The sequence below is a fragment of the Mustela lutreola genome, chromosome 2 (assembly GCF_030435805.1).
Source record: "Mustela lutreola isolate mMusLut2 chromosome 2, mMusLut2.pri, whole genome shotgun sequence".
NCBI lineage: Eukaryota > Metazoa > Chordata > Mammalia > Carnivora > Mustelidae > Mustela > Mustela lutreola.
This window is the reverse complement of record NC_081291.1, coordinates 115,977,203-116,002,006: the sequence shown is the minus strand read 5'-3', so window position 1 is coordinate 116,002,006 and position 24,804 is coordinate 115,977,203. Positions and strand designations below refer to the sequence as shown.

Here is a 24,804-nt window from a genome sequence, read left to right as displayed (position 1 = left end):
TGAAAAGTGACCTTCTTATTCCATGCCATGCTTTTGGCATGTTGGAAGGTTAGTTTGCCTAAAATTAATGTAATTAATCATATCATTTTTTACTTTTTATTTCTCTATGCTTGATAAAAAAATAAAATAAAAAGATATATATGTCCTTTTGCTTCTCTTACAAGAAACACATCATTGGATTTTAATTTTTAACCCAATATGAGAGTACTGTGCTTTTAACAGGAAATTTTAGCACATTTTGGGGGTCACTATTGATATATTTAGCCTTAACCTCTTTCATCTTACCTGAACATTTTTATTTAAAGTTTGTTTGTTATTGTTGGGGTGGTGTATGGAATTGTCAAGTCACTATATTGTACAGCCGAAACTAATATAACATTGTATGTTACCTAACTGGAATTAAAACGAAAACTTGAAAAAATTAAAATGTTTGCTTGTGATTTGCTTTCTATCTGGTTTGACATTGATAGGGTTCATGAAATTTTTTTTTTTTAAAAGATTTTATTTATTTATTTGACAGACAGATCACAAGTAGGCAGAGAGGCAGGCAGAGAGAGAGGAGGAAGTGGGCTCCTTGCTGAGCAGAGAGCCCAATGCGGGGCTTGATCCCAGGACCCTGAGATCATGACCTGAGCTGAAGGCAGAGGCTTTAACCCACTGAGCCACCCAGGAGCCCCTAGGGTTCATGAAATTTAAAGCCTCCAAGATTTGAAAGGTGTGCACCCTGTTTTTTATTTCACTAATTATTCAAATTTTCTTCTGGTTTATGCTTTTCATTATCAAAGTAAAGACAGACAATGAAAAATTTCACTATATTTTTACTATCCCCTCTTATTTTTAATTGTTAAAAATTATTTATTTTTTAAAAATTTTACTTATTATTATTATTTTTTTACTATGCCTCCCGCATTCCTTCATTCTAATTTAACTGGTTTCAATTTTTACCAAAAGTTGTTTTGTGTCACGATGTCCTGTCATTAAGCCTTTCATTCAGAATTACTTCCCAGCTGATGTATGTCTTCAGGAAAATGTTTCAGAAAGGGTACTTTTCGTTTTCACTATTGCGAGCTAAAGGTAGCTTTCTGTTATGCACTGAATTATGTTTCCCCCAAATTCCTACGTGGAAGTTTTAGCCCCTACTGCGCCTATATTTGGACACAGGACCTTTAAGGGGTAAGTAAGGGCAGATAAAGTCAGAAAGATGGGGCCCTACACCATGAGGGCTGGCATCCTTATTATAAGAAGAGACACCAGGAGTGTGCACGCACAGAGAAAAAGCCATGTGAGGACACGGAGAGAAGGCAGCTGTCTGCAAGTGAGGGAGAAAAGCCATACCACGACAACCCCGCCAGCACATTGGTCTTAGACTTCCAGCGTTCCGGTGGGACAGTAATACATTTCCGTCATTGAAGATGCCCAATCTGTGATTTTCTGTGATGGGAGCCTGAAAAGACGCCTATATCTTTACATGCGGCTATCTTCGGACTGTGTCTTAAGGTCACTGGGTCACATCTCGTGTTTTCCCATTCAACTGAAATCTCTGAAGGGTGGGTCCGGAGAGAGGGTCAGGGTGGGGACCGGAGATGCTAGCATTGGGCTGTTTCAAAAACCAAGTCCTTGCACAAAGAGAAATGGCAATCCAGTTTCCAGATCTTGCTGAGCCAGGTGGGAGAGGATTTGATTTCTTCCAGCCTTTTTTTAGAAGACAAGAGGAGTTTGGATAGATTTTTCTCAATTTAGCTCCATCGAAATTATAAGTAGTAGAAATTTCCTCCATCCTTTCTAATTCTAACAAAGTGGTAAGCTATTATTAGTTTTTGCTGTAGTGTGTTTTCATCTTTTTCTTAGTCTTCATAGAAGCCAGAAGATTGAGGTAAGGTTTTGCAGAAAAATCTCTGCTTTTGATACCCTTTATAGAAGTTGCCATCCCTAGAGTCTGTCTCTAAGGGCCAGTTTTATAATCTACAGAAGTCACATGGACCCAAGAGTGATGGAAACACATCTACGATTCAGGCCTGGTAGAAATCTCATGCAAACCCTTCCTCTAGTAGAAGAAAACTTGGTGTTCCGAGGGCTCAAAATAGCAGGTTCTTGAGATATTTGAATACTCCACAAGTGAGGGAGCTTAGAAACATTGCCTTTGCCTCTGGAGGTTTGCACAGTCACCACAGTATTGAAGGTGATATTAATGTAATGGCCTAGGGAGCACCCTGGCCCCGAACACTGAGACAGTGTTTCTCTTCACCACTGAGTTTTTAGCTGGGTTTCTAGCTAAGCAGGAAGGACGCCTGGCCCCGTCATTGTGCTAAATGGAGGGCGGCTGTAGGTATGGTAAGTCGGGGAAGGAGGATGTTCCCTTTCTTTTGTTTGCTCATTTGTTCAGCATTTACTCACTGTTCAGCAAGTATCATTGTGCCCCTGTTCCATACAAGGCACAGGGCTGGATGCTGAGCGAGAACTTGGCGTCTCCCCTTGCAGAGGGGAGTTCAGGTCCATGCCTTGGTGGTGAAGTGTGTGTGTAACAATAACCCGCAATAACCCCTGGGCTCCGGGGGTCACAGTGCCTGGGCAGAAGTTCCAGGGCCAGGGTACCGATTTGGCTTCTACACAAAGAGATGCTTTCTAACAATTAGACTTATTCATCAACACAGCAGATTTCCTTCTGGGGGGCCAAGTTCTTTGCCATTGCAATGACTCAAGAGGAGATGCCCAAGGATATTGCAGAGAAGTCTTGGAATTCGCCAGCTGTACGTGTGAGCACTTTAGGGGACAGGTCTTTGTCTCATTGGGTTTGGGAACTGGTACCTCGCGGTGCCTGGCACAGAGTGGGTGCTCTATGAAGTCTCAGCAGGGACGTGAATGGGTGGATGAATAAAGTAGAAAACAGGCGGCACTGGATGATTTCCCCAAATGCCAGGCAACTCTGAGAGTCAGCGGTTTCCCACTGCCAGTGCCCCCACAGGGGCCCAAGATAAAGCTTCTAACCCTTGGCCCAAAGATTGGCGGCACTCACCGTGCAAGGGGGCTGCATCCAGGGCTCCCCGTCCACTTGCATTGGCAGCAGCTTGTTTGTCCTGCAATACCAAGCACCGAGAGAACACAGTGAACTCTGACGCTTCTGGAGGCCAAGAATTTGGCCCACCCAAGAATTTGGGTGGTCCCCCCAAAGGAGACAGAAGTGGGAGGACCTCCTCTGCCCACCTCGGAGTGGTTCCCTAAGACTCCCTTGGAGGGCTTGTTAAAAACAGATTTCTGGGGCGCCTGGGTGGCTCAGTGGGTTAGGCCGCTGCCTTCGGCTCAGGTCATGATCTCAGGGTCCTGGGATCGAGTTCCGCATCGGGCTCTCTGCTCAGCAGGGAGCCTGCTTCCCGCCTCTCTCTGCCTGCCTCTCTGCCTCCTTGTGATCTCTGCCCGTCAAATAAATAAATAAAATCTTTAAAAAAAAAAAAAAACAACAGATTTCTGAGCCCACCTTGGGAATTCTGACCAGGCAGGTCTTGAGGTCACAACTCAGGCTATGGGCAATTCTGTTGCTTTGGTGTTCAGACCCAACTTTGAGAAACACTGTGCCGGGTGAGCTGTGAGGAGGGAGGTCCATTGCTGGAAGTTTGGGAAACAGCGGCAACAGGGATGGCAACGCCGGTGCTGAGCAGACCCTCAGTCAACAACCAGCCGGAGGGCCTGCAGACTGTGCCAGAAACTCCACAGCGAAACGGGAAAGGTTATGAAATGGGAAAAGGCCTGGTCTCCCTGTTGACTGAGAGGTTGCACCATGTCAATGAAGTAATGTCTCTAACTTATGCAAGGTACTGCTCAGGTCTGAGTGTGTTTGCCTTGCCCCCGCTCCTAACTATCCTCTCATTCATGTCTTGAACAGCAGGGCACTCCGTGGTTGCATGGACTATGAACTTGGCTTAGCTGGGGAAGGGGGTCATTGTGAATACCATCCCCATGGTAGGAGGAGAGGAGAGAAGACAGTGTTGCTTTCTCGTCGGGGACAAGGCTTCTCCGCCATACGGATTCTTAGAAGGAGAGAGATGAGGTCTTTAGACTTCCTTCTGGGGAAGAGTTGTGAATTTGTTCTCTATTGCCTTTGGGAGAAAAGGAAAGTCCTTTCGGAAGCCTCTGGTCTGGGCCAGCAGGGAACAAACAGTTGCCACCCACTGGCTGGGAAGCTGTCACCTGGGTTTGGCATCGGCCCTGCTTTTGAAATGATAAAACGAGGAACACAGGCTATGTGTCAATGTTGATCATTGTCTGACTCATCTCGAGAATATTTAATAATAAAAAATAATAAACCTAATAATAAAACCGATCGTAAGCGGAGAGAGCAGCGTTTAGGTTCTTGGGGCTGAAGAGGGTGTCTGGGAAATGCCCAGGAGGATGGGGATCTTGGACTCCCCCCCCATTCTATCTGAAAATAGGTCTACTGAATGTGAAGAAAAAGTCCTCCCTCTGACACGTGGCTTTTTTGATTCCCCGGGGACTAAGATGTTATGTTCTCGTGATCTGTGTCAGTTATGGCTTGGCTGTGCAAACAGACTGCCAGGGAACCAGCTCTGGGGATCTTTCTGAAAGATACTGGTTAGTGCCTAGAGCAGCACTTTCTTAAAAGTGTGCTGAGGACACTCACCCAAGGGGTTTTGGGAGGAAAGAGTTCTGTGGTCAAATATTTTTGGGAAATCTGCATACTCTGGCCCTTCAAGGAGATCCCTAAGGCACACTAAAAGCTTTGAACTGTAAAAATTGAATGGGGAAAAGGAAGGGAATAAAGACTTCTCAAATAACCAGGTAGAGAAGAATCTGATGAGTTTTATTGACTAAACAGAAGCAACCAAAATCAGAGGATGCCCTCTTAGACTGAATCTTTCCAGCAGTCTGTAGTGACAGACCTGTGACGGCCCCACCTTGCAGAAGCATCGCCCTCTTAGGCAATTATGACAGATGGGCTGATGTTGATGGTTTGGCTCTACAAAGGCACACAGGACATAGTATTTCTAAGGCCACTATCCAAGAAAGAGTGAGCAGAGAACCTGGTTTCTGTCACAGTGTAACCCCTGGCATACATCTAGCATCTTAATTTGTAAAGATAAGAAAGGCAACACTGAGCAGAGGATCGTAGTGGGAGGGAGGGAAAACTGAAAGGGAAGAAATCAGAGAGGGAGACAAACCATGAGAGACTGTTATCTATAGGGAACAAACTGAGGGCTGCTGGAGGGGAGGTGGGTGGGGGGATGGGATAACCGGGTGATGGGCATTAAGGAGGGCACGTGATGTGATGAGCACTGGGTGTCACATGCAACTGATTAATAACTGAACTCCACATCTGAAATGAATGAGGTACTATATATTGGTTAACTGAATTTTAAAAGAAAAGGCAAGGAGTTGAACCTCTGGTTCTCTGGACCTCATAATCTTATACTATTTAGAGAACTTCACCAATTCATTACAAGGGAATAACAGACAGGTCATGGTTGATGTCTTAGATGGTTGCATTTTACCTGGTTTGAGAAACTAAATGTCTCTAAAGATATGCTTTATAAAAGTTAATCAGGCTTCCATCCTGCACTCTCCCTGCACTGAAATCCAAAGATGGCTCCCTAGTCCTTGTCCGTAAGAACACTGAGGGGAAAGAAGACCTGGAGGCTGCTGGGTAATGAGGAAACATACCTGATGGTGACAGAGGAGCACTGGGCTAGCCTCCTGCCCGCACTCTTCAGGCCAGTGTAGATCTGCCCCATCTCCATGGCTCCCTCTAGCCCCACCACTTCAAGGAGCTGGTCACTGAGGTCTGCAGAGTGAGACAAACAGAAGCACTGCATACACATCTCTCTGTTCCTCAGGCTGGTTTTGGTCAGAAACCGAGATCTGTCAATGATACCCTTTCATCTCCCACCAAACAGCATTTTCAAACTAATTATGAATACAGAATTTCCCCCAAAGGTCAATACATGTACTTTTCATGAACAGAAACCCAATTCTAATGGAAAAAAAAAAAAAGGTTTTCATTCAGAACATTAATATGCATCCAATGAATAGGTTGGCAATTCTAGAAGCTTCTTCAAAGGGAGAGTAACAAATGATGAACCAGCTATTTCCGAAATGATTTTCAACCCACCCCCCCCACCACCAGTGCAGCTAAAGACACATGGGTTTGGGTTTAGGATAGGAAGTGATGGTGACAGAAGTCCTTCTCTGTAGCTGGTTCAAGTTTCTTTTCTCTGAATGTCGGAACAACATCATGGCCCTACTGATGATGACGGATGGTCAATTAACCTCAAATTTGGCCTGTGGGAAGCCAGTGGTGAGCCAACCTCTTTCAGGACACCAGGTGCCTCATCTGAGCCAAGGAAGAGAATATTTCACCTCCACCAGATTATTTTGGGTCCACAGTAGAAAAAGTGGGATAGAAAATATGAGTCTCAGGCTCAGAGTCCCATGGGCTCGAAGGTCTCTCACAGTGGCAGTTCCTCCTGATTCAGCACCTGGAAGATATCTTTTGTTCAGAGTTCCTGAGGGCTGCCCTTGCCCGATTTCTTGTGAAATGGCAGGATCAAGGTTTGATGCTGGGAACAAGATTCACTTTTACAACACAACTTTAGTAGTTAAAACAGAAACAAAACAAAAAGGAGGATTCTTTAAAGCTTCCTTTTTTTTTTTTTTTTTCATCCTACTAATATCCCCAAACAAGAAAGTTAATGCTTTTATTTATTTAATAGACGGTTTTTGTCAAAGGTGCCTCCTGGTTATAGCGTAATGGTGTTTGTTAAGATTGCCAAGGAGATATTTGGGCTTGTCTTTACTTTTTTGTTTAGAAGACTATTGTTTAAAAACATTGTCTTGATGGGCATATTTCTAATGAAGAGTTAAGCAGACTATGAGGCTGACTACAAATGTGTCAACACTGCTCCAATCCAACCTCCTGATGATCACTGATGGACAGCAGCTGCCAACAGACAAACCGTGCTCGCTGGTCTTCCTGTGAAAGACACAGAAGCTTTCCCCTGTATTTTCTATTTCAGCCCACACTCCCATTCTCCTTCTCCTTCCTCCCTCTCCTTCTCCTCCCCCTCCCCTCGCCTCCCCCTCCTCCTCCTCTTCTTCTTCTTTCTCCTCCCCCTCCCCCCACTCCCCCTCCCCCTTCTTGTTTTCTTCTCTTTCCTTTTCTTCTTCTCCTCCTCCTCCCCTTTCTTTTTTTTTTCCCCCCCCATATCTATGAAGAGATACTGTCTCCTCTGTCTCTTAAACTCTCTTAAACTCTCCATCTCATTTGGTCTTGGACCAAGAGGCCGTGAAAGAGCAGTGTTTGTTTAGGAGAACGCTCCAGGCTCTCTTAAAGAGTTTGGCTCCAATAAACAACAAATATCTAAACCTCTAGTCATTTAATTAGTTCCCTTCTTACTAAAGAGCATTAAATAACCATTGGGTAGTCTTAGCTTACTGTCCCATCTTAACAGTGTCTGTGAAATCAGCACAGGTTATGAATGAGAGAGCGGTGAGGAAGGGAGGAAGGAGGAGGAGGGAGGAGAGAAACAGAGGAGTGTATCTAGGGCAAGGAAGGTGGGGGAGTTATACCGGGGTAGGAGGAAAAAGAAGCAGAACTTTTCAGAGGTTCCCCTAATGGCAGAAAGACAGATGTCTTGTAAAACGTTGCTCTTTGTACCAGGCTTCAGTATTTGACAGTGCTGTTATAGTTCAGTGTTTTCCCTCCTTGAAACATTTCCTGGTAACAAAATGTTCTAAGAAGCAGGGGACTTAATAGACTCAAGTGTTTCAGCTTTTACAATGTCTTGGTCTTTTAACAAATTTTCCTGTTGAATGGCTTTAAGTTGTTATCACTTCCCACACATTACCTTGCAGCTATCACTTCCCACACATTACCTTGCTTCCTGGCTCTAGAAGAGAAGTAATGAAGGCTGATCTCATCCACATGGTGGGTGGGTGGGGGGCAGAGGCTTACACACATGTGGGACTGAGGAGATAAATGCAGAGTAAGGGGCTAGGATATAGTGGTATACTTTTTGCTGTTCTGCTTTTAAATTGTACTCTGAATCTTCTCTGGCATAAAGAGGCTACGATGACACTTGTCTACTACTGGAGGAATACTTGACTGCTCTTCTACTTCTCCACCCTTGCCTAGCTGATCTTTCTTTCCTTTTCTTACAATGCCTCCCATGAGATTCTGAGATAAGGAAATCTATTTAATGTTGTTTCCCAAACTTATGGGACCACAAGTCTTTTCTTTTGTGTGATACCCATAAACAGTCCATGGTAGTTTTTTTTTTTTTTGATACACATTTTGGGATTGACATTACTTAATTCCCTTTACTTCCTTTAGCACAGAGATACTTATGCATAAATTAAATTTGAACTTAAAGTGAAAAAGAATAGAGTGCAAGTCAACATCCAAGCACACAGAACAATTAATATTTAGAGCTTAGAATCCAGGATCAAGACATCTGGTATACCAGGTGTCTGTTTTACCTGGTACCAGTGATTCAGAGTATGGTTTTGGCAATTCACATCACCTCCATATTGTCTCTCTTTACACTTTTCAACTCATTAGTATTTAAGCTGGAATGTTCATGTATCTTAGTAAAATAGGAATTCATTCATTCATTCATCCATAAGTTACTGAGTAGCAACTGAGTGCCAGATAAGAACTGGGAATACAAAATGTTCTACTCTTGAAGGACTCTTGGTCAAGAGGGAGAAAATGTAGTAGGTGTAGAAAATGCTATAACTGAACTGTGAGGACAGGGAGGCGTGAGTAAGTATAGGAGGACTAAGTAAGGGAGGAAGATGTCACAGACTTTTAAGGAAAGTCTTGAAGGATAAATGCTGGGTTCAGAAGGAGAAGGGACAAAGATGTTCCAGGGACAGAATGATATGTAGGGTTGGACGGTCACAGAATGCAGAAAGAAACTAATTTAGCAATAAATCACTTGGCAAATTCTTTGAAAAATATTTTAAAAATCTACATAAGGAGAATTATTGTCTAGAATGTTTGTTTGTTTGTTTTTGACACCTATAGGAAGAGGGTCGCTGAGCTGGGCACAGGTTTGCCGCAACCACTAGAGTGAGGCCTTTCAGTTCTGCCCCTGGTAAAAATCCTTGTGTTTGTGGGCAGGGAACATTTAATATACACTCTCTACAGAGGAAAAAAAAAAGATGAAGGATGGGAAAATGGCAAAAAGGAGAATGTGGAAGCAAAGCAAGAACAGTAAGGATAGCAATAGCAGCTCCAATCTGGCCCGCTTGACTCAGCCCCCAGCATGCGATTTTATAAATGCAAATCCGCTCATGTCATCCTCATACCAAAAATCCTTCAGTGGCACCAATCATAACACCAAGTGCTGGCAAGAGAAGATGAAATGTGCATTCTTTCACACCTATGATGAAAGTGTAAATTGGCAAAAACTTTGACAATGGGAGTCTACAATTTTCATACTGTTGATTCATTAATTTCTTTTTTGGTACCAATCACAAGAAGTCATTGACAGGATCTAAGTGCACACAAATATGAACACTGTTGTCTCATTTATAGCAGTGACATCCCCCTTCCTCATTTCCGTCTGTATGAGAATGAAGTATACAGTATCCATGACGATGGACTTTTGCGCTGTCATTAAGATATTTACAAAACTTCGAAAACATTAACTATGTATATGACGTTAAGTGTGAAGGTGAGATACACACTTATTTATACACAGCACGTCCTCAGCTAAGTAAGAATATGCATAGGAGAAAAGGATAAATTCCCTTAATATCCTAACAGTGTTGAGTTCTGGATCATTAGATTCAAGACCACTGTTATTTTCTACTTGATGCTTTTCTACATTTTTCATGTTTTCTAGAAGTACATATTAATGTTATAATTTAAAAGTCATTTTTAAAAAACCCTATCGGGGCGCCTGGGTGGCTCAGTGGATTAAAGCCGCTGCCTTCGGCTCGGGTCATGATCTCGGTGTCCTGGGATCGAGCCCCGCATCGGGCCCTCTGCTCAGCAGGGAGCCTGCTTCCCCCTCTGTCTCTGCCTGCCTCTCTGCCTACTTGTGATCTCTCTCTCTGTCAAATAAAATAAATAAAATCTTTAAAAAACCCTATCAACTGACTGCTCTTCATGCTTGTAAACTTGATGTAAACTCCCTGGCTTGTTCCCCAAGGCCTGTCCCCATCTGTCAAGAGGCTGCCTTTTCCTGACACTGTAGGGCTAGGTACCTGTGCTTGACAAGGACAACAGCATGAAGATCTCCAGGTAATCTCTCCTTTGTGCCTCTGTGTATGCCGTACCCCTGCTTGAAATGCCCACTTCCACTTTTACTTGTTCATCAAGACTCGGGTCAAGCACCATCAACTTCGCGAAGCCTCTTTGCACTGCATTGTTTAGATCCTCGAACTTTTGCAGGTAAGTGTTGTCAAGGAAAGAACAAGGGCATTGATGCCATGATGGTGGGCAAGAGATGGCTGTAACACTTGCTGTGGCACAGGGTCTAGTTTGAATAAGGAACGAGATGAAGGACTAAAGGAAAGGGAGAAGGGGGCGAGAGGTGTAATGAGTTCTAGAAGGTGTTGTGAGCCAGTGGGAGAAGGAGGGTTGGGAGAGATGCGGTGAGCAGTGCTCGTGCATTCCAAGTCCCTCCCGTGGCCCCAGTGCTGGGCAGCTGGAGAAGAGGGAGGCGATGGGTGTTAGCGTCAAGGCGAAGTGAGGCTAGGTCAATGGTCACCATCCTTTGCTGCAGGTTATGGTCACCTGGAGAGTTTTTCCCCGTAACAATGCCCAGATTGCATCTATACCAGTTACATCAGAATGTGTGGGCCTGGGAGCTACGTGTCAGTGCTTGTTTTTAAAGATCCCCAGGCGATTCCAAAAGGCAGCACAGTTTGGGAACCGCTGGGCTGGGATGTTGGGTGGATCACTTCTCAGAGTGAGGTCTTGTAGCAGCAGCATTAATGTCACCCAGGAACTTGTTAGAAACACAAACCCTCGGGCCCCGCCCCAGATCTACTGAATCAGAAACTCTGGGGGTTAGGCCCAGCAGTCTGTGTTCTGACAAGCCTTCTGGAAGATTCTGAGGAACGCTCAAGATTGAGAACCTGAGCCTTAGGCAATAGAACTGCCCAAAATATATAGCAGGAGTTGGAGTGAAAAAGATGATAAACAAGTTACTTCCTGATTACTTTGACCTAGGGCTTTTTCACTTGAAAATTAGGAGTTAGGAATAATAACCAAGTGTGGTTATGGGATCGAAATGGCAGAGCTGAATGCTAAAGTGTCTGGCATAGACTGGGCACTAAAAATCTCTTAGTTTTACTTTCCTTTTCTGCCAGATTCAACCTGATAGCTCCCAGTCATCCAGCTGGCTACCTTCCTAGAGCTGTGCGTACAAATGTCCCCAAATGCCAGTATTTAGGCTAAATTTTTTAAAACATCTTCTGTGGTCCTCATAGTTTCACACCTCCACACAGAGGCCACAAATTAGAGGAGCTTTCCATTAAATGTTTTGTTTTTCCTTCCTCTTATCTCTTCCTTCTCTCTGCTTTTCCTACTTTGATCTCAATGGTCCCATTTTTGCTTTTATTTTTTTAGTCCTGCCCACTGTCGGCAGGTGGGTTTGAAGCTCACTGCTAACAGGTAAAGCTGGCAGAGCATTCATAGTGAAGGGGTATGTCTGATCTGTCCACTCCCTCCTTCAGGCCCTTCAGGGGCCCTGGAAGCCCAAGGGACAGAATGCGAAGTTACTGTAGCTGGCCCCATTCCCTCCACAGGTGACCTTTTGCTTAGATAACTCCTGTTTACCCTCCTGAGATACCCGAAGCACCCTGCTTATTCCTTGTCCTTTGCTCAGACAGTGGATCTCTGAGAAAGACAACTGTTTCTGAACATATCACTCTCCCAATTCCAGTGAGAGTGGAAAGTAGGGACGCTTTTCTGTTTTGTTTATCTTTGTAACCCTAGCAACTGGCCTACCTCTTGGCATACAGAAGGCTTCCAATAAATGTTGGTTGAATAAACTGTATAAGATACATGTTTTAGTGCCAAAGACATTAATAGGTTTGACCTGAAAGAGGAAAATGATAGTGAATAATAATAATAAAAATAATAACTACTTGCCTAGACTGAACTTGGTAGCAGGCTTTCCATGAATTAATTTATTAATCTGCATATAACAGGTAACATGCAGGTAATATGATGACCCATTCTGGTTTTTGCCTCTCTCTCTTTTTAAAAAAGATTTTATTTATTTATTTGAGAGAAAGAGAGCATGAGTGGGGTGCAGAAGCAGAGGGACAGGGAGAAGCAGACTCCCCACCAAGCAGGGAGGCCCACGTGGGGCCAAGTCCCAGGACTCTGGCATTATGACCTGAGCTGAAGGCAGATGCTTAACCTACTGAGCCACTCAGGTGCCCATTGCCTCTCTCTCTCAATGCATAATTCTAATGACCATCCTCATCTTGACTTCTGGTTCACACTAATGAAAATTCCATCATTTCAGAAGCAAAGGAAGCTCAGGATATATTCGTGTGTGATTTGAACTCCTTGCTTGCCGTACCATAGAGAAGCATGGGAGATCCTTAGCCTAGCAGGATGCCTTGCTACTCTCAACCCCAATCCTATCTGTTTCCTCTTTAGTCAGTCATACTCCAGATTTAGGCTGAGAACAGCAATGGGCCAACCCATGGAACCAAGCAACCCCCAACTGACGTGTGGAAACCCCACGTGACGGCATCCAGAGAGTTTCTGAACCATCCCGCCATATAGCCCCACACCCTAGAACGCCTGTGGGCACTGTCCCCTTACCTGGGTTCTAGCAGCATGAATGAGCTGAGATGTTGGGCGTCCCTGCTTTGGGTTGGAGTCCTATCAGCTCAGTGGGAGAACACTGGTTAGCTGATGCTCACCTGAAGGTCTTCCTGGCAGGGGTACCTGTCTGACTAATTAGAAATGAAAAAGGAATTTGTCCCTACTTGATAAATGGCCTCTGGTAGACAAATAAGGAGTCATAGCGCTCACGGCAGCTTCTGAGAAACTCTGTACAAGGTCTGGAGTTTAGGGCCAACAGCTTGTGTCCATATAGGGCAGGTTTTGCATCTTTTCTGAGTCTGTCAGTTGGCTAAGCCTGCCGTAACAAAATCCCATGAGGCTGGGGGGGGGGGGGGCTGAAACAGCACAAATTTATTTTCTCACAGTTGCACTGGCTGGACAGCTAAGACCAAGGTGTTGTCAGGTTCAGTCTCTCTTGAGGCCTCTCTCCTTGGTCTGCATATGGCCACCCCCTGGCCACCTGTTCACATGGCCTTTCCTCGGAGGCTGTGTGTCCCTGGCATTTCTCTGTGTGTGTCCAAATCTCTTCTTAAAAGGAGACTAGGGGGCGCCTGGGTGGCTCAGTGGGTTAAGCCGCTGCCTTCGGCTCGGGTCATGGTCTCAGGGTCCTGGGATCGAGTCCTGCATCGGGCTCTCTGCTCAGCGGGGAGCCTGCTTCCTCCTCTCTCTCTGCCTGCCTCTCTGCCTACTTGTGATCTCTGTCTGTCAAATAAAATAAATAAAATCTTTAAAAAAAAAAAAAAAGGAGACTAGTAAGATTAGATTAGGACCCACCCTCACTGTCTCATTCCATCTTGATCACTTCTTCAAAGACCCTATCTCTGAACACAGTCACATTCTGAGGTAGAGGATAAGGGCTTCAACATATGAATTTTGGAGATGACAAAACTCCCCTCAGGTCCCTGCCCCATAACAGGCACAATAATAAAACCTACTTCATAAGTTACTTTGAGGACAAAAGAGTTAAAGAATGTGAAGGTGTTCTATAAACAGCTATTAGAAATGTTCCTTATCCCTCTTCTAGGGAGAAGCTGACCTACACTGGAGGGGAGTAGGGGGTTGGTAGGCCTTCTTACGATCCTCAGAAGGAAAGGATGCAAGTGGAGCTCTGCCTTGTGGTGGGGCCAGGTTCAGTCCCCATGGTCCAGATAGGTGAGTGGCAGCTGGCAGGCTTCTCTCAGACTCGGCCTGCCAAGGCTGTGGCAGCTGTCACCTTGGGCTCCTTCTCCTGGGTCCAAATTTCCATGGAGATGGGCCACGTTCCCCTGGTGGCTCAGGCATCCAGAGCCCCACAAAGCCAGGCACTGAGTAGACCGCCTCGGCTCCCCACTGGGTCTGGTCTGCACAGATGAAAGAATGCTCCAGGCTAAAGAGCTTCAAAGCCAGTTCAGAAGCCTGGCATCCCCAAAATAGTCTGGGTATGGGGAGATGGAGAATCCCACAAGATTCTTTCTTGATTTTCTGGAGGGGAGGGGCTCTGGGCTTTCCTTGGGCACAAAAGGGTGAGTAAGGAAGGCTGTAACTGACAAACAGGATTTTCACCAAGCGCGTTCCCAGCTGGCCTCTGGGGTATCCCAACCACAGCTACCCAGAAGAATAACCCAGGACCAATGCTTTTCCTAGGGATCCAAGCTCAGACACAGGATAGAGGCAGAGAGACCTTTGCCGGCAAACCAAGCAGGAAGGAGGCCTTGTTCCTTGGCGTTCTGCAAACCCAGTGTGAAGAATGTGCTCCTAAGATAAGCTGTGGGACCCAGAGCATAGGCCCTGGACAGACTTACATCAACTACTACTGCTTGGCACACAGTAGTCTTATCACCTTGAGAGAAGTCACTTTGCTTCCCCGAGTCTTATTATTATTATTATTATTATTATTATTATTGAAGTTGGGCAACATGCACAGCATGGGGCTTGAATCCATGACCCTGAGCTGAGTCAAGAGTCAGATGCCCAACTGACTGAGCCATTCAGGTGCATCCTCCCCCACCCCCTATTATCTGGCAAATGGAGATATAATAACTCACTGGCAGGCTTATGGTTTAGAAGTGAACCAATCAGGAGCCCTGCCCAGAAAGCCCTCAAGGACTAGTAGAAGTTATTGTGATTTTATGTTCCTTGGGAAGGGGGATCTCCAGAATATCCTGTCTTTGCGACACGGTAAGTGAGCGGCCCTCTGCAGGTGGCCATTAGTGTGACCCAGAACAGGTGGTGCAGGAGGGGAAAAAAAGAGGGAAAAGAGGAGAGGGATGGTGGGGGAGGGGTGGGTAGGAAAAGAGGGAGGAGAAGATCAGGGAAGAATAAAATGCTGAGAAGAAAAGCAGGCATAGCAGGATGGCCAGATACTGTGACCTTGAGCTTTTAGGATGACTGCCCTTCCTGGCAAATGTAGCATCCCTATTCCTACTTCTTTAAATCTGAAGCAGGATGGAGGGTCAGCATTTTATTTGGAAAAGGGTTCCTTTAGTTCTTTTCCTTTCCCTGAATTCCTGCATACATGTGTGTGTGAGTGTGTGTGTGTGTGTGTGTGAGAGAGAGAGAGAGAGAGAGAGAGAGAGAGAGAGAGATACAATTCCACGGTGATCCATTGTTCCTGGGCTGAGCAACGAGAGTCAAGGAGGATCTGGAGATATTTCAGGCATGGTTTTGACACCCTGGTCTAGCTAGGCACCTCCTTTTAGGGACGTTTCCTTTGTGCCCTGCTGTGATCATACTGGCTTGCAGGTTTCTTCTACTCCCCAGGGTCTGTAAAGCCCCATAAGAGAGGGTATTGAGTGGTCTCTGCCTCTTGATAATCCCAGATGACAACAGGTAGGAAGGAGAAACAGCCCAGAACCTCTGCATTCTGAAGAGGAGAGGCTGTAGGGTTGGAGGGAAAGGGAATGTGTTGATCTAGAAGGTTTGGAGCTGGGATTTTTGTCTCTGCTCTGGCTGTCCAGTTGAGTAACCTCGGGCAAGTCATGTTCTTCCTCAAGGCCTCCATTCTCCCTGACTTGGGTGGGGGCAGTCTAACCTTCGAGTCTGTTTGAGTTGCTCCTACAGAAGTAGAGACTGGATTGCCTGACTGTCTGGGTCAAGTGAAGAGTGGCAGCAACCCCTACCATTCCTTACACTGTGCAGAAGACAGAACATTCTATGCAACCCTACACTGAGGCAAGAGAAAGAGCAAGGGTGGGTTCCTCACAGCCATTGTTGTTGGCTCCCGAAAGCCTGCTGTTTGGTGAGGTGGGGAGGAAAGAGTGGGGCCTCCATTCTGTGTGACTTTCTCTTCCTGGGTTGGGCAGGGCTCTGATGAAAGCTCTGTCTTTTGTGGAAGGGGGGCTTCTAATCCCCTCTATGCCCAAGGGTCGGGTGTCTGAGGAGGAGAGATGCAGTGTGCTGGGGAAGTCGTGTGGCAGGAAATTTCTCAGGAAGAAATGGCCTCCTGGAAATGGCTCTGAAGTGAGGGCCTGACATCATCATTATTCCTCCAAGAAAAACCAAGAGTGAGAATGTCTTAGAAGGCCTGGGAGGCAGTGGAGATACGGGGAATCTTGACCGCATGGTCCCAGTGAAGAAATGAAGAGAATGACAAATAGCGAGCACAGACTCTGGGCCAGGCCTAAAGCTTTACAAAGGTTATTGCTTTTAGCCCTCATGACAACTCTGTTAGGTGGAAACTATTATCTTGACATTAAAAAACAAACAAAAGAAAACAAACAAACAAAAACCCCCCAAAATTCTTGAGGCTCAGAGGGCTTGATGAGTTCTGCCTAATGGCACAAAGCTGGCAGGTGGGATAGCTGGAATTCAAACCAAGGCTTGTCTGACTCCAAAAATAAACTAGGAATAAAAAACTCAAGGCAGAGACAAAATACCTAGGAGTGATAGGATGTCCAATGGCCAGGAAATGAGCATGGAGGGGCTGAGCCTCTCCTGGGTTCCTCTCAGGGAACACTTCTTGGCTACATGATCTTATTAAATGGAATGCTGACTTTCTCGGCTAGAATGTGAAATGCTATTGTTGGTATTTTGCCGGTATATTAGCTGGCTTTATTTTGCTCACTGAGTTTGAGAAGCTTTGGTTCCAGGTACGGTGTATATAATAGAATAAATCAATTAGTGGTGAGATTTTCCAGCTCAACTCAAACCTGATTCTCAGGCATGACACATATAATAAGGTACATTGCAGACATCTACACCCACCAAGCTAATCACAGCTCGGAGAGATGTGCACACCACCCACCTGCCCCAGAAAGGCAAAAGTAGAGAGTTGCGATCAGGAGGGACGGTTTCGGCTGTTGGGTCAGGATTGGCCAGAGATGGGGGGGTGGGGAGCACGGTACTGCGGTGCACATGGAGGGAACGCCATGTTTGCAATACCAGGACTTGGCCCTAGTCCCAGATCTACCAATTAGTGTGGCCTCGGACAGGTCAATTAACCTCCCTGAGCCTCGTTTTTCTAATTATAAAGTGTTTCTCAAGGGTGCTGCAGGGGATTAAAATGAGATGATGAGTATAAAGTATTTCTAGCATCTAGTGCTAAATTCAAGGAGATGCGTAACCGGTATTGGACGAAGTGGCCTGAAAATGGGAAGAGGAGGGTGCAGGCGGCACACTGGAGGCGGAAAAGACCCAGGTTCCGGTGTAAGGCGTCCGCTCTTGGAACAAGGGAGCCTTGCGGTGGGTGTGGGGGCAGACAGGAGGGCGGAGCATGTGGGTAGAAGCTGGGATGCTGTTGGGTGGTTTGTGGGGGAGGGCAGAACCACCCACTGGGCAGCGTCCCCTTTCCTCTGCCCTCCACTGCCTGCTGGCTTTTGTTCTCCATTGTCGCCTGCTGCCCTTCCCTTTCCCTGTCCTCTAACCCAAACCGCACACTCGTCTCCCATCTTATTGCTCTGGGCTTGAACACCTTCACCTTTTCCTCTCTTCCTATTATTAGAGGATCATGGACAAAGCCCATGGCGCACCACTCATAGATCTCTACCTTTCCAGCCTTTCTTTCCGTCAGCTCTGCATGCTGGTGCTCTAACCTATGCTCCCCTTCTCTCACTCACTGTCTTTTCAAATCCTTGCCAGCTTCACTTGTCAGCACATACATATTCTGTATCTCGCTCACTCATTCATTCATTCATTCATTCAGACATCAAATACTTCCTGGTCACCTCCTGGGTGCAGGGCATAGTACTGGCAGCCAGGGATCAAGTTCTTAAGGAAAGCCCTCCTTGTCTTGCTCCCCACACTCTTAACGATACTCTGCTTCTGCCACTCTGTGCTGCTCGTCTATGGTACCGGCATTAACAGAACTGCTCTCCATGTATTTCCTATAGGTAGACTGTGAGCTCCTGGAGCCCCCACACTCTTGTTTGTGTCCTCCACAGCACCTGGAGCCCTACAGGTCCTTGAAGGCAGGTTTGAATCCATGCTCTGTCCCGTCCTGTGGGCCACGGGACCTTATTAACCTCAGAGTCCTCAGTCATAAAGTGGATTAAATGCAGAACATTTCCAACTTAACAATTGTTTGACTTTATGGTGATGCAAAAGTAATATACTCAGTAGAAGCCATACTTCACATTTTGAATTTTGGTCTTTTCCCAGGTCAGGGATACACGGTACCATACTGTGTCATGCTGCTGGGCAGGGACAGCACAGCACAGCTCCCAGTCAGCCATGTGATCAAGGGGCAGATGACTGCTATGCAGACAGCCATTCTGGTTTTTCAGTTTCAGCACAGGATTCACTATATTACATGAGCTATTTAACACTTTATTGTAAAATAGGCTTTGTGTTAGAGGATTTTCCCCCAATTGTATGGTAACATATGTGTTCTGCACGCATTTAAGGTAGGTTATGCTAAGCTACAATATTCGGTAGGTTAAGCATAGTAAATACACTTTCAACTTACTGTATTTTCATGGTGTTACTAGGAAGTAACCCCATTGTAAGTCAAGGAATATTGGTAGTTAAATATGCAACAGGCTTGGCCCATAAGCAAGTGCTCAGTAAAAAACAGCCCAATATGTATTAATTGATTAGTTAAGAACATGAAACACTTCTTATGCAAATTAGGAGCAGATGAAGAACACCAGTGTCCAGGCCACGTGGAGTGGAGTGGCCTGCCTGGATTTTGCTGTGGATTGAGTCTTAGCAGACGTCTGATATCGAATGACTAAGAAGCTGCTACAGAGAAATAGGGACTGGAGCGTGGGCCAAGGGAGGGCAAGCCAAGGGGGAGAAATCTAACAGGTATAGACCTGCCAAAGAGCTACCCCAGAAGTTTCTTCTGCATGTGAAAAATGAAGGGCTCATTAGCTCTGGTTTCTATTTTGAGCAGCGAACTTCTTAAGGCAGGAATTAAGTTGAAGTTTAACTCCAGCCTGAAGCTGGGTGAGCAAGTCTGCCCCTGCCAATGCTGGGCCGCCTCCAGCGGCACAATTCTAGCTCGCCAGCCCCTCCCAGGTTTTGGTCAGGGATGAGCTGGGGGAAGAGGAGGAGACACAGCTGGAGTCAGAGCCCTCTAGATTCAGAAGTCAGCCAAGGAAGGATGAGGGACTACTTTACTTGAATTTCCGGTGAACTTAGTTGGGTCAGGGCCAGCCAGAAAGGAGGAGACTGGGGCGGGTACTCTGGCATGTGCAGAAAGAATTCTATGTTGAAATACTAGGACTTGGGCTCTAGTCCCATACCCACCAATTTGTATGACCACGGGCAGGTCCACAAATCTCCCTGGGTCTCATTTTTCTAATCTATGAAGTTTCTTCTTGGCATTCTTAGGGGGAGTGACCAGGCTCACCAGTTTCCTGCTTCTCAAACTCCAGCACACATAGGATCCCCCCGGGGGGTCTCGTGAAAATGTAGATCTGGCTTCACCAGGCCTGCCTGAGGACTCAAGGATCTGCATTGCTGACATAGTCAGGGGATGCCCTTGTTGGTTGTGGACCGCATGTGGTCTGGAGCAGAAATGGGCAAACCACAGCTCGAGGGACAAATCCAGCCTGCTGTTTGTTTGTGTCAACAAAGTTGTGTTGCAACACAGCTGAGCCCATTCATTTGTATATTATCTATGGGTGCTTTCACACTAAGTGGATGGAGTGAGGTAGCTGCATCAGAGACTGTACGGCCCACAAAGCCTAATTATTTTAGTAGTTACTCTGTGACCCTTTACAGGAAAATTTGGCCAATGCTTGCTCTCGGGTACCAAGAACTGGCCCATGTGAGCCAAGAAACCTGCCCTTCAGTCCAGGTCGGGCCAAGGGCAAGCCACTTCACCTTGCTCTCACTTTCCTTATCTAGAGGACACAGTGATCTCTGAATTTCTAAGAGACTTGTGATTCTGGGATTTCAGTGCTACGTAGGAAAAGTCATAGTATCTATGGAAACAGACTTCTGAGAACCAGATTTGGCCTTGATTTGGAAGATGCAAAATTCCTACCTGGCCTAACCTGTAGATCAAGCAGGCAGCTCTGACCGGTGCTCCTAGAGCCACACCTAATGTAGGGTCAGCTGGGAACAGATATGGCTTTGGAGAGGGAAGAGTGTGGATTGGGAAGTGGACCTCCTGGCCTCTGGTAGAGGCCGATGCTGGCACAGGGGGCCCTGGGATATTGTGCCCCAACATTACACTTACAAATTCCACTTTGCTGGGAGATAACTCAAACACAGCTTCCTAACTCACCGCGCCAGGTGCCCCTGACCTTGGGTGATTTTGGTCAACCAATATAAATATTAGCCCTTTCCAGGTCTCAGGGACTGTGCCGGACACAAGGATATAGAAAGAACGATGACATCTGGAGCTGAGGAGCCCATAGCTGGGTGGGGGACCCAAGGTAAGGAAATAATTGTGGGAGACTTCCACAAGCCAGATGTAAAGGAAAAAGTATGACTCTGGGTCTCTAGTGTGGGCCATAGGTGATGCCATTAACAAGGCAAGGAGCAGGGACGGAGAGGGGGTAGGCTATATAAAGAGGCTGTCCCCTCTTTTGGGACATGATGATTCTAATGTGGGCACCCAAAGGACTGAAAGTCAATGCTGTGATTTTTTGTGAAAAGCAACACACTGTCTCTCTGCAGGCCCACAATGGTTAAGAGGAACAACATGTATGTTGCCATGGTTCCTCCCCAGAACTGAGGGCAGTCCCAGTGCACACCCAAGTACCCCCAGGCTCTTTAGGGATCCCTTGCCTTCCTCCTCCTCAGGCCCCAGGAGAGACCTTGGCCAGGAGAGAACTCTGTGGAACGCATACTTTATGTAAATTTCAACTTTCTCTCAACTCCCATGAGCAGTAAATAGCTGACTACTGTTCATTATGACTGGCTTTCTGGCCAGCTCCCCACCAAATGGGAAAATTGGGAACCTACAACTCTGGACAGCTCCTCAACCCAATGGGCCACCTTCTGTTATGGTTTCATGGAAGTGGAAAGAAAGCCCCGAGAAAGAAGGAACTCACAAGCTCACAATTATTTTTTGGCTCGTCTGAGCTCCAACTTCTCAGCCGGGAATGTGAGCCTGAGATGACTGGATGGCAGCCCATTCTCTTGCTTTGACATCTAGAGTATGGTCCATACAATCTGTGAAAATCCACATGGGCACAGTACAGAGACAGACAGAACCACGTGTGCCCTTGAAGTAGTGGAGTCAGCTGAAGAGGCAAGTTATCCCCTTCCCAAGCAAGACATCTGCACTGGGGCTGATATAGGACTCTGTTTGCTAGCAGGGTACCTGTGTGATGCCTGGTTAGTGGGTTGGAGTGTGAGTCTAGGCATTCTATGAGCCCCACACTGGCTGGCTGGCCTCGCTGGGGGCTCCTTCTTTGCTGCTTATCACAGATCCTAATTGTATGCCTATCTGTTGGATTAATTTATTGAAGCCTGGTTCCCATGCTCCCTGATGGCTCCCTCATGGTCTCTCTTCCTGTCTTCATTTGCCAGGTATTAAAAAATTATTACCAATGAAAGTCTGGGGAGATTTTGTCCTTTCTGCTTAGAACCTCATATAGGACATCCTGTTGACAGTTCAATTGGGATTGACTAAGAAATCACTGAGAAAAGAGTTGCTTTAATAGCAGACAGACAGAAGGGCTTAGGTGTGGATGACACAGTCTCAAGGCTATTGTTGTTTTAAGGCTGAAGGCTGGATTGTGACAGATATGGGGTTCCGTGAAGAATGTGAGAAAAAGTATAGGAAGTCCCTGCATTTACACCTCGGGTGGGGCTAGGGAGAGACGATGGCAGAACTTCTCAGGGCTTCACTCCCCAGCCTTGCAGGGACTGGTTTGGCTTTGTGTCATGCCCTTGGTGCTTCACGTGGATTCAACACTTGGCATCCTTACCCTTTATCTTGTTTCATTGGAAACTCAGCTTAGGGGTAACTCCCAATTGGAAGCAATAGCCAAACCAACTTAAGCAGAGTGCCAAAAAATAACCCTAGAGATACAGGTTTTCAGAGCCACAGGTAATTTAAAAATAATCTAGACCAAATTTCTGAAGTAGAGCTTAAAAGAACGAAACACTAAATCCAGCCCCTTTTGGGGCACCTGGGTGGCTCAGTGGGTTAAAGCCTCTGCCTTCCGCTCAGATCATGATGCCAGAATCCTGGGATGGAGCGCCACATCGGGCTCCCTGCTCAGCAGGAAGACTACTTCTCCCTCTCTCTCTGCTCCTCTCTCCCATTTGTGTTCTCTCTCTCTAAAAAAAAATAAAATCTAAAAAAAAAAAAAAAAATTTGGCCCCTTTCTTATCATACACTATCACTCTCCATTTATCACTTAATAATAATTCAGATTACTATTGATTAAACAGTCCCCATGTTCCACCCACTCTACTAAATGCCCTACATGGATGATCTCATTTAACCATCAAAACAGGGTGCCTGGGTGGCTCAGTGGGTTAAGCCACTGCCTTCGGCTCAGGTCATGATCTCCGGGTCCTGGGATCGAGTCCCGCATCGGGCTCTCTGCTCAGCGGGGAGCCTGCTTCCTCCTCTCTCTCTCTCTCTCTCTGCCTGCCTCTCTGCCTACTTGTGATCTCTCTCTGTCAAATAAATAAATAAAATCTTAAAAAAAAAACAAACCATCAAAACAATGCTCAGTGAGAGAGACCATAATTGTTTCCATTTCCTACGGGTTGAAATGGAGGCTTGGGAAGGTTTCATGACTTAACCAACGTCACATGGCTGGTGGTGGGAAGGCCTGGGTCTTTCAGCTTCTGGCTCAGTGTTTCGCCCCTTATCCTATATTGATTCTAAGTCCTCAAGATAGATTTGAATTACTTATTTGCAGATAGCTGGCATGTTTTACTTATCAGTCGAATCTAATGGTATCACGAGGTTGAAAATCTCAGCCTCATAAACACTCACATATAACTCTTTAAAATACATTTTTTTTTTTCTTTCAAGATTTTCCACTGAATGCCTGTTCCTGCCCAGCTCCAGAATCTACTGCCCACTGTGCTGGAAGACCAAAGGCAAGATTCTCTCCCCTTCTCATTCCCTCCAAAAAACATTTCTGTAGACAACATGAGCCAGGTGGGAAGGATGTTAAGCTTTGAGGGGGATACACAGATGAGGACCCCATGCTTCCCATTTTCCAGGTCCTAGCTGAAGAAAGAAGTGACAAGGATACACACACCCATGCAACAGGACCAACCCGTAATCAATGTACTGTCAAGACAGCAAAGTCAAGTGCTCTAGTAAGACAAGGGCTGGATTCACTCCCAGAGGTGCCACCAGAGGCTCCAGAAAGGAGAAAGCCCTTGACCTAGACCTTAAAGGAGGAGTAGAACTTCTGCATGTCTATTTGGAGCCTTTCCTTAGCTTGGTATATAAACATTTCCTGTTTTCTGAGAGTCTGGCTTGTGCAATACATGCAGTAGGATTTTCAAATTAATTTTCTGGTTGGACACTAGACACTAGGGGCTAGCTAGGAATCATGGACTTGGTTCTGATGCTACCACTGGATGTAAATTGTGTAAGAGGGCCCCCTTCTCTGGGCCTCTGTTTTTCCTCAGCTATGAAGTAGGGATGTGGAAAGGAGTGGGTATAACTTTGCTCCTGGGTTTCTGGTTAGGTCACATGAAACTAACAGAGGCAAAATTATTTGTAAGCCAAAATGAAATGCAAATATAAGAGACTATCCATTGCTATTCTTACTAGTATCATTAAAAAAAAAAAAAAAAAAAAAAAAAAAAAAAACAAAAAAAAACAAGAACCAATGCCCATGCACTGCTCGTTATCCAACAACCTTGTTTTGACTAATTACCTATCAGGCACTGGGAATACAAAGATGACTAAACCCCAGCCTCCATGCTTGGAACACGAAAGGTTTAGGAAAGGACATGTCGGGACAATTGATGGTGTAAGTTTAATGTGCTAGGACAAAGGCAGGGGCTGGACTTCTGCAGGAGTTCTGCTCCCTTCTATTATTAGTTCAGGTAGATGGCAATGCTAAAATTAAGAACTTCAAAATCAGAAATCCAACTGGTATGCTCCAGAATAAACTAGGATAAAAGGTGAGAGGAAATATTTTTTTTTTTAAGTTTGAGCTTATGCTATGTTCCAGGCACTTACACATCCATCATCTTCATAAGTTAGATATTATTATGCCCATTTTACAGTTGAGGAAGCTGAGACTCTCAGGAAGTCGAGTTTATAAATCTGGAAGGTGTAAAGCCTAAATGTAAATCCAAGTCATTCAGTTGCAAGTGTGGTGCTTTTCCCAGCACTCTTGCATTCTAACTAGGCAGTGTTTGTATAGAACTCACTCCATGCTCATTTTGAACGACCAAATTTCTTAGATTGCTTTTCTAAGTAGAAAGACTGATCTGTGATGAGGAGGCTTGACAGTAACCCCTTCTAGTGTCATTTCCTCTTAAACTGCCTGAGCGAAATCACTTCCCTCCCATTATTCCCTCCTGACTTCTTCCTCACCTCTAATCCTAATGAAACCGCCAAGGAGTAAAGAATCCCAGCACATGAAGAGCCTGTTGAGAAGAGATTCCTGCCTTCT

The 24,804-nt window shown here is 45.7% G+C and overlaps 1 protein-coding gene across 5 annotated transcripts in view; it reads right to left on the bottom strand.

Moving 5' to 3' along the window:
* The window catches only part of DGKG (diacylglycerol kinase gamma), a 209,932-nt gene that overhangs the window by 20,524 nt on the left and 164,604 nt on the right, over window positions 1-24,804 (bottom strand). For all 5 annotated transcript variants that reach the window (XR_009350976.1, XM_059163209.1, XM_059163206.1 and 2 more), the window contains 2 exons: window positions 5,671-5,791; window positions 3,014-3,074 (listed from right to left, as the gene is read on the bottom strand). Coding sequence is in view for 4 of the 5 variants with exons in the window: in XM_059163209.1 (XP_059019192.1) it covers window positions 3,014-3,074; window positions 5,671-5,791 (182 nt within the window). In the remaining variant the exon portion in view is untranslated. The remainder of the gene's footprint in view (window positions 1-3,013; window positions 3,075-5,670; window positions 5,792-24,804) is intronic.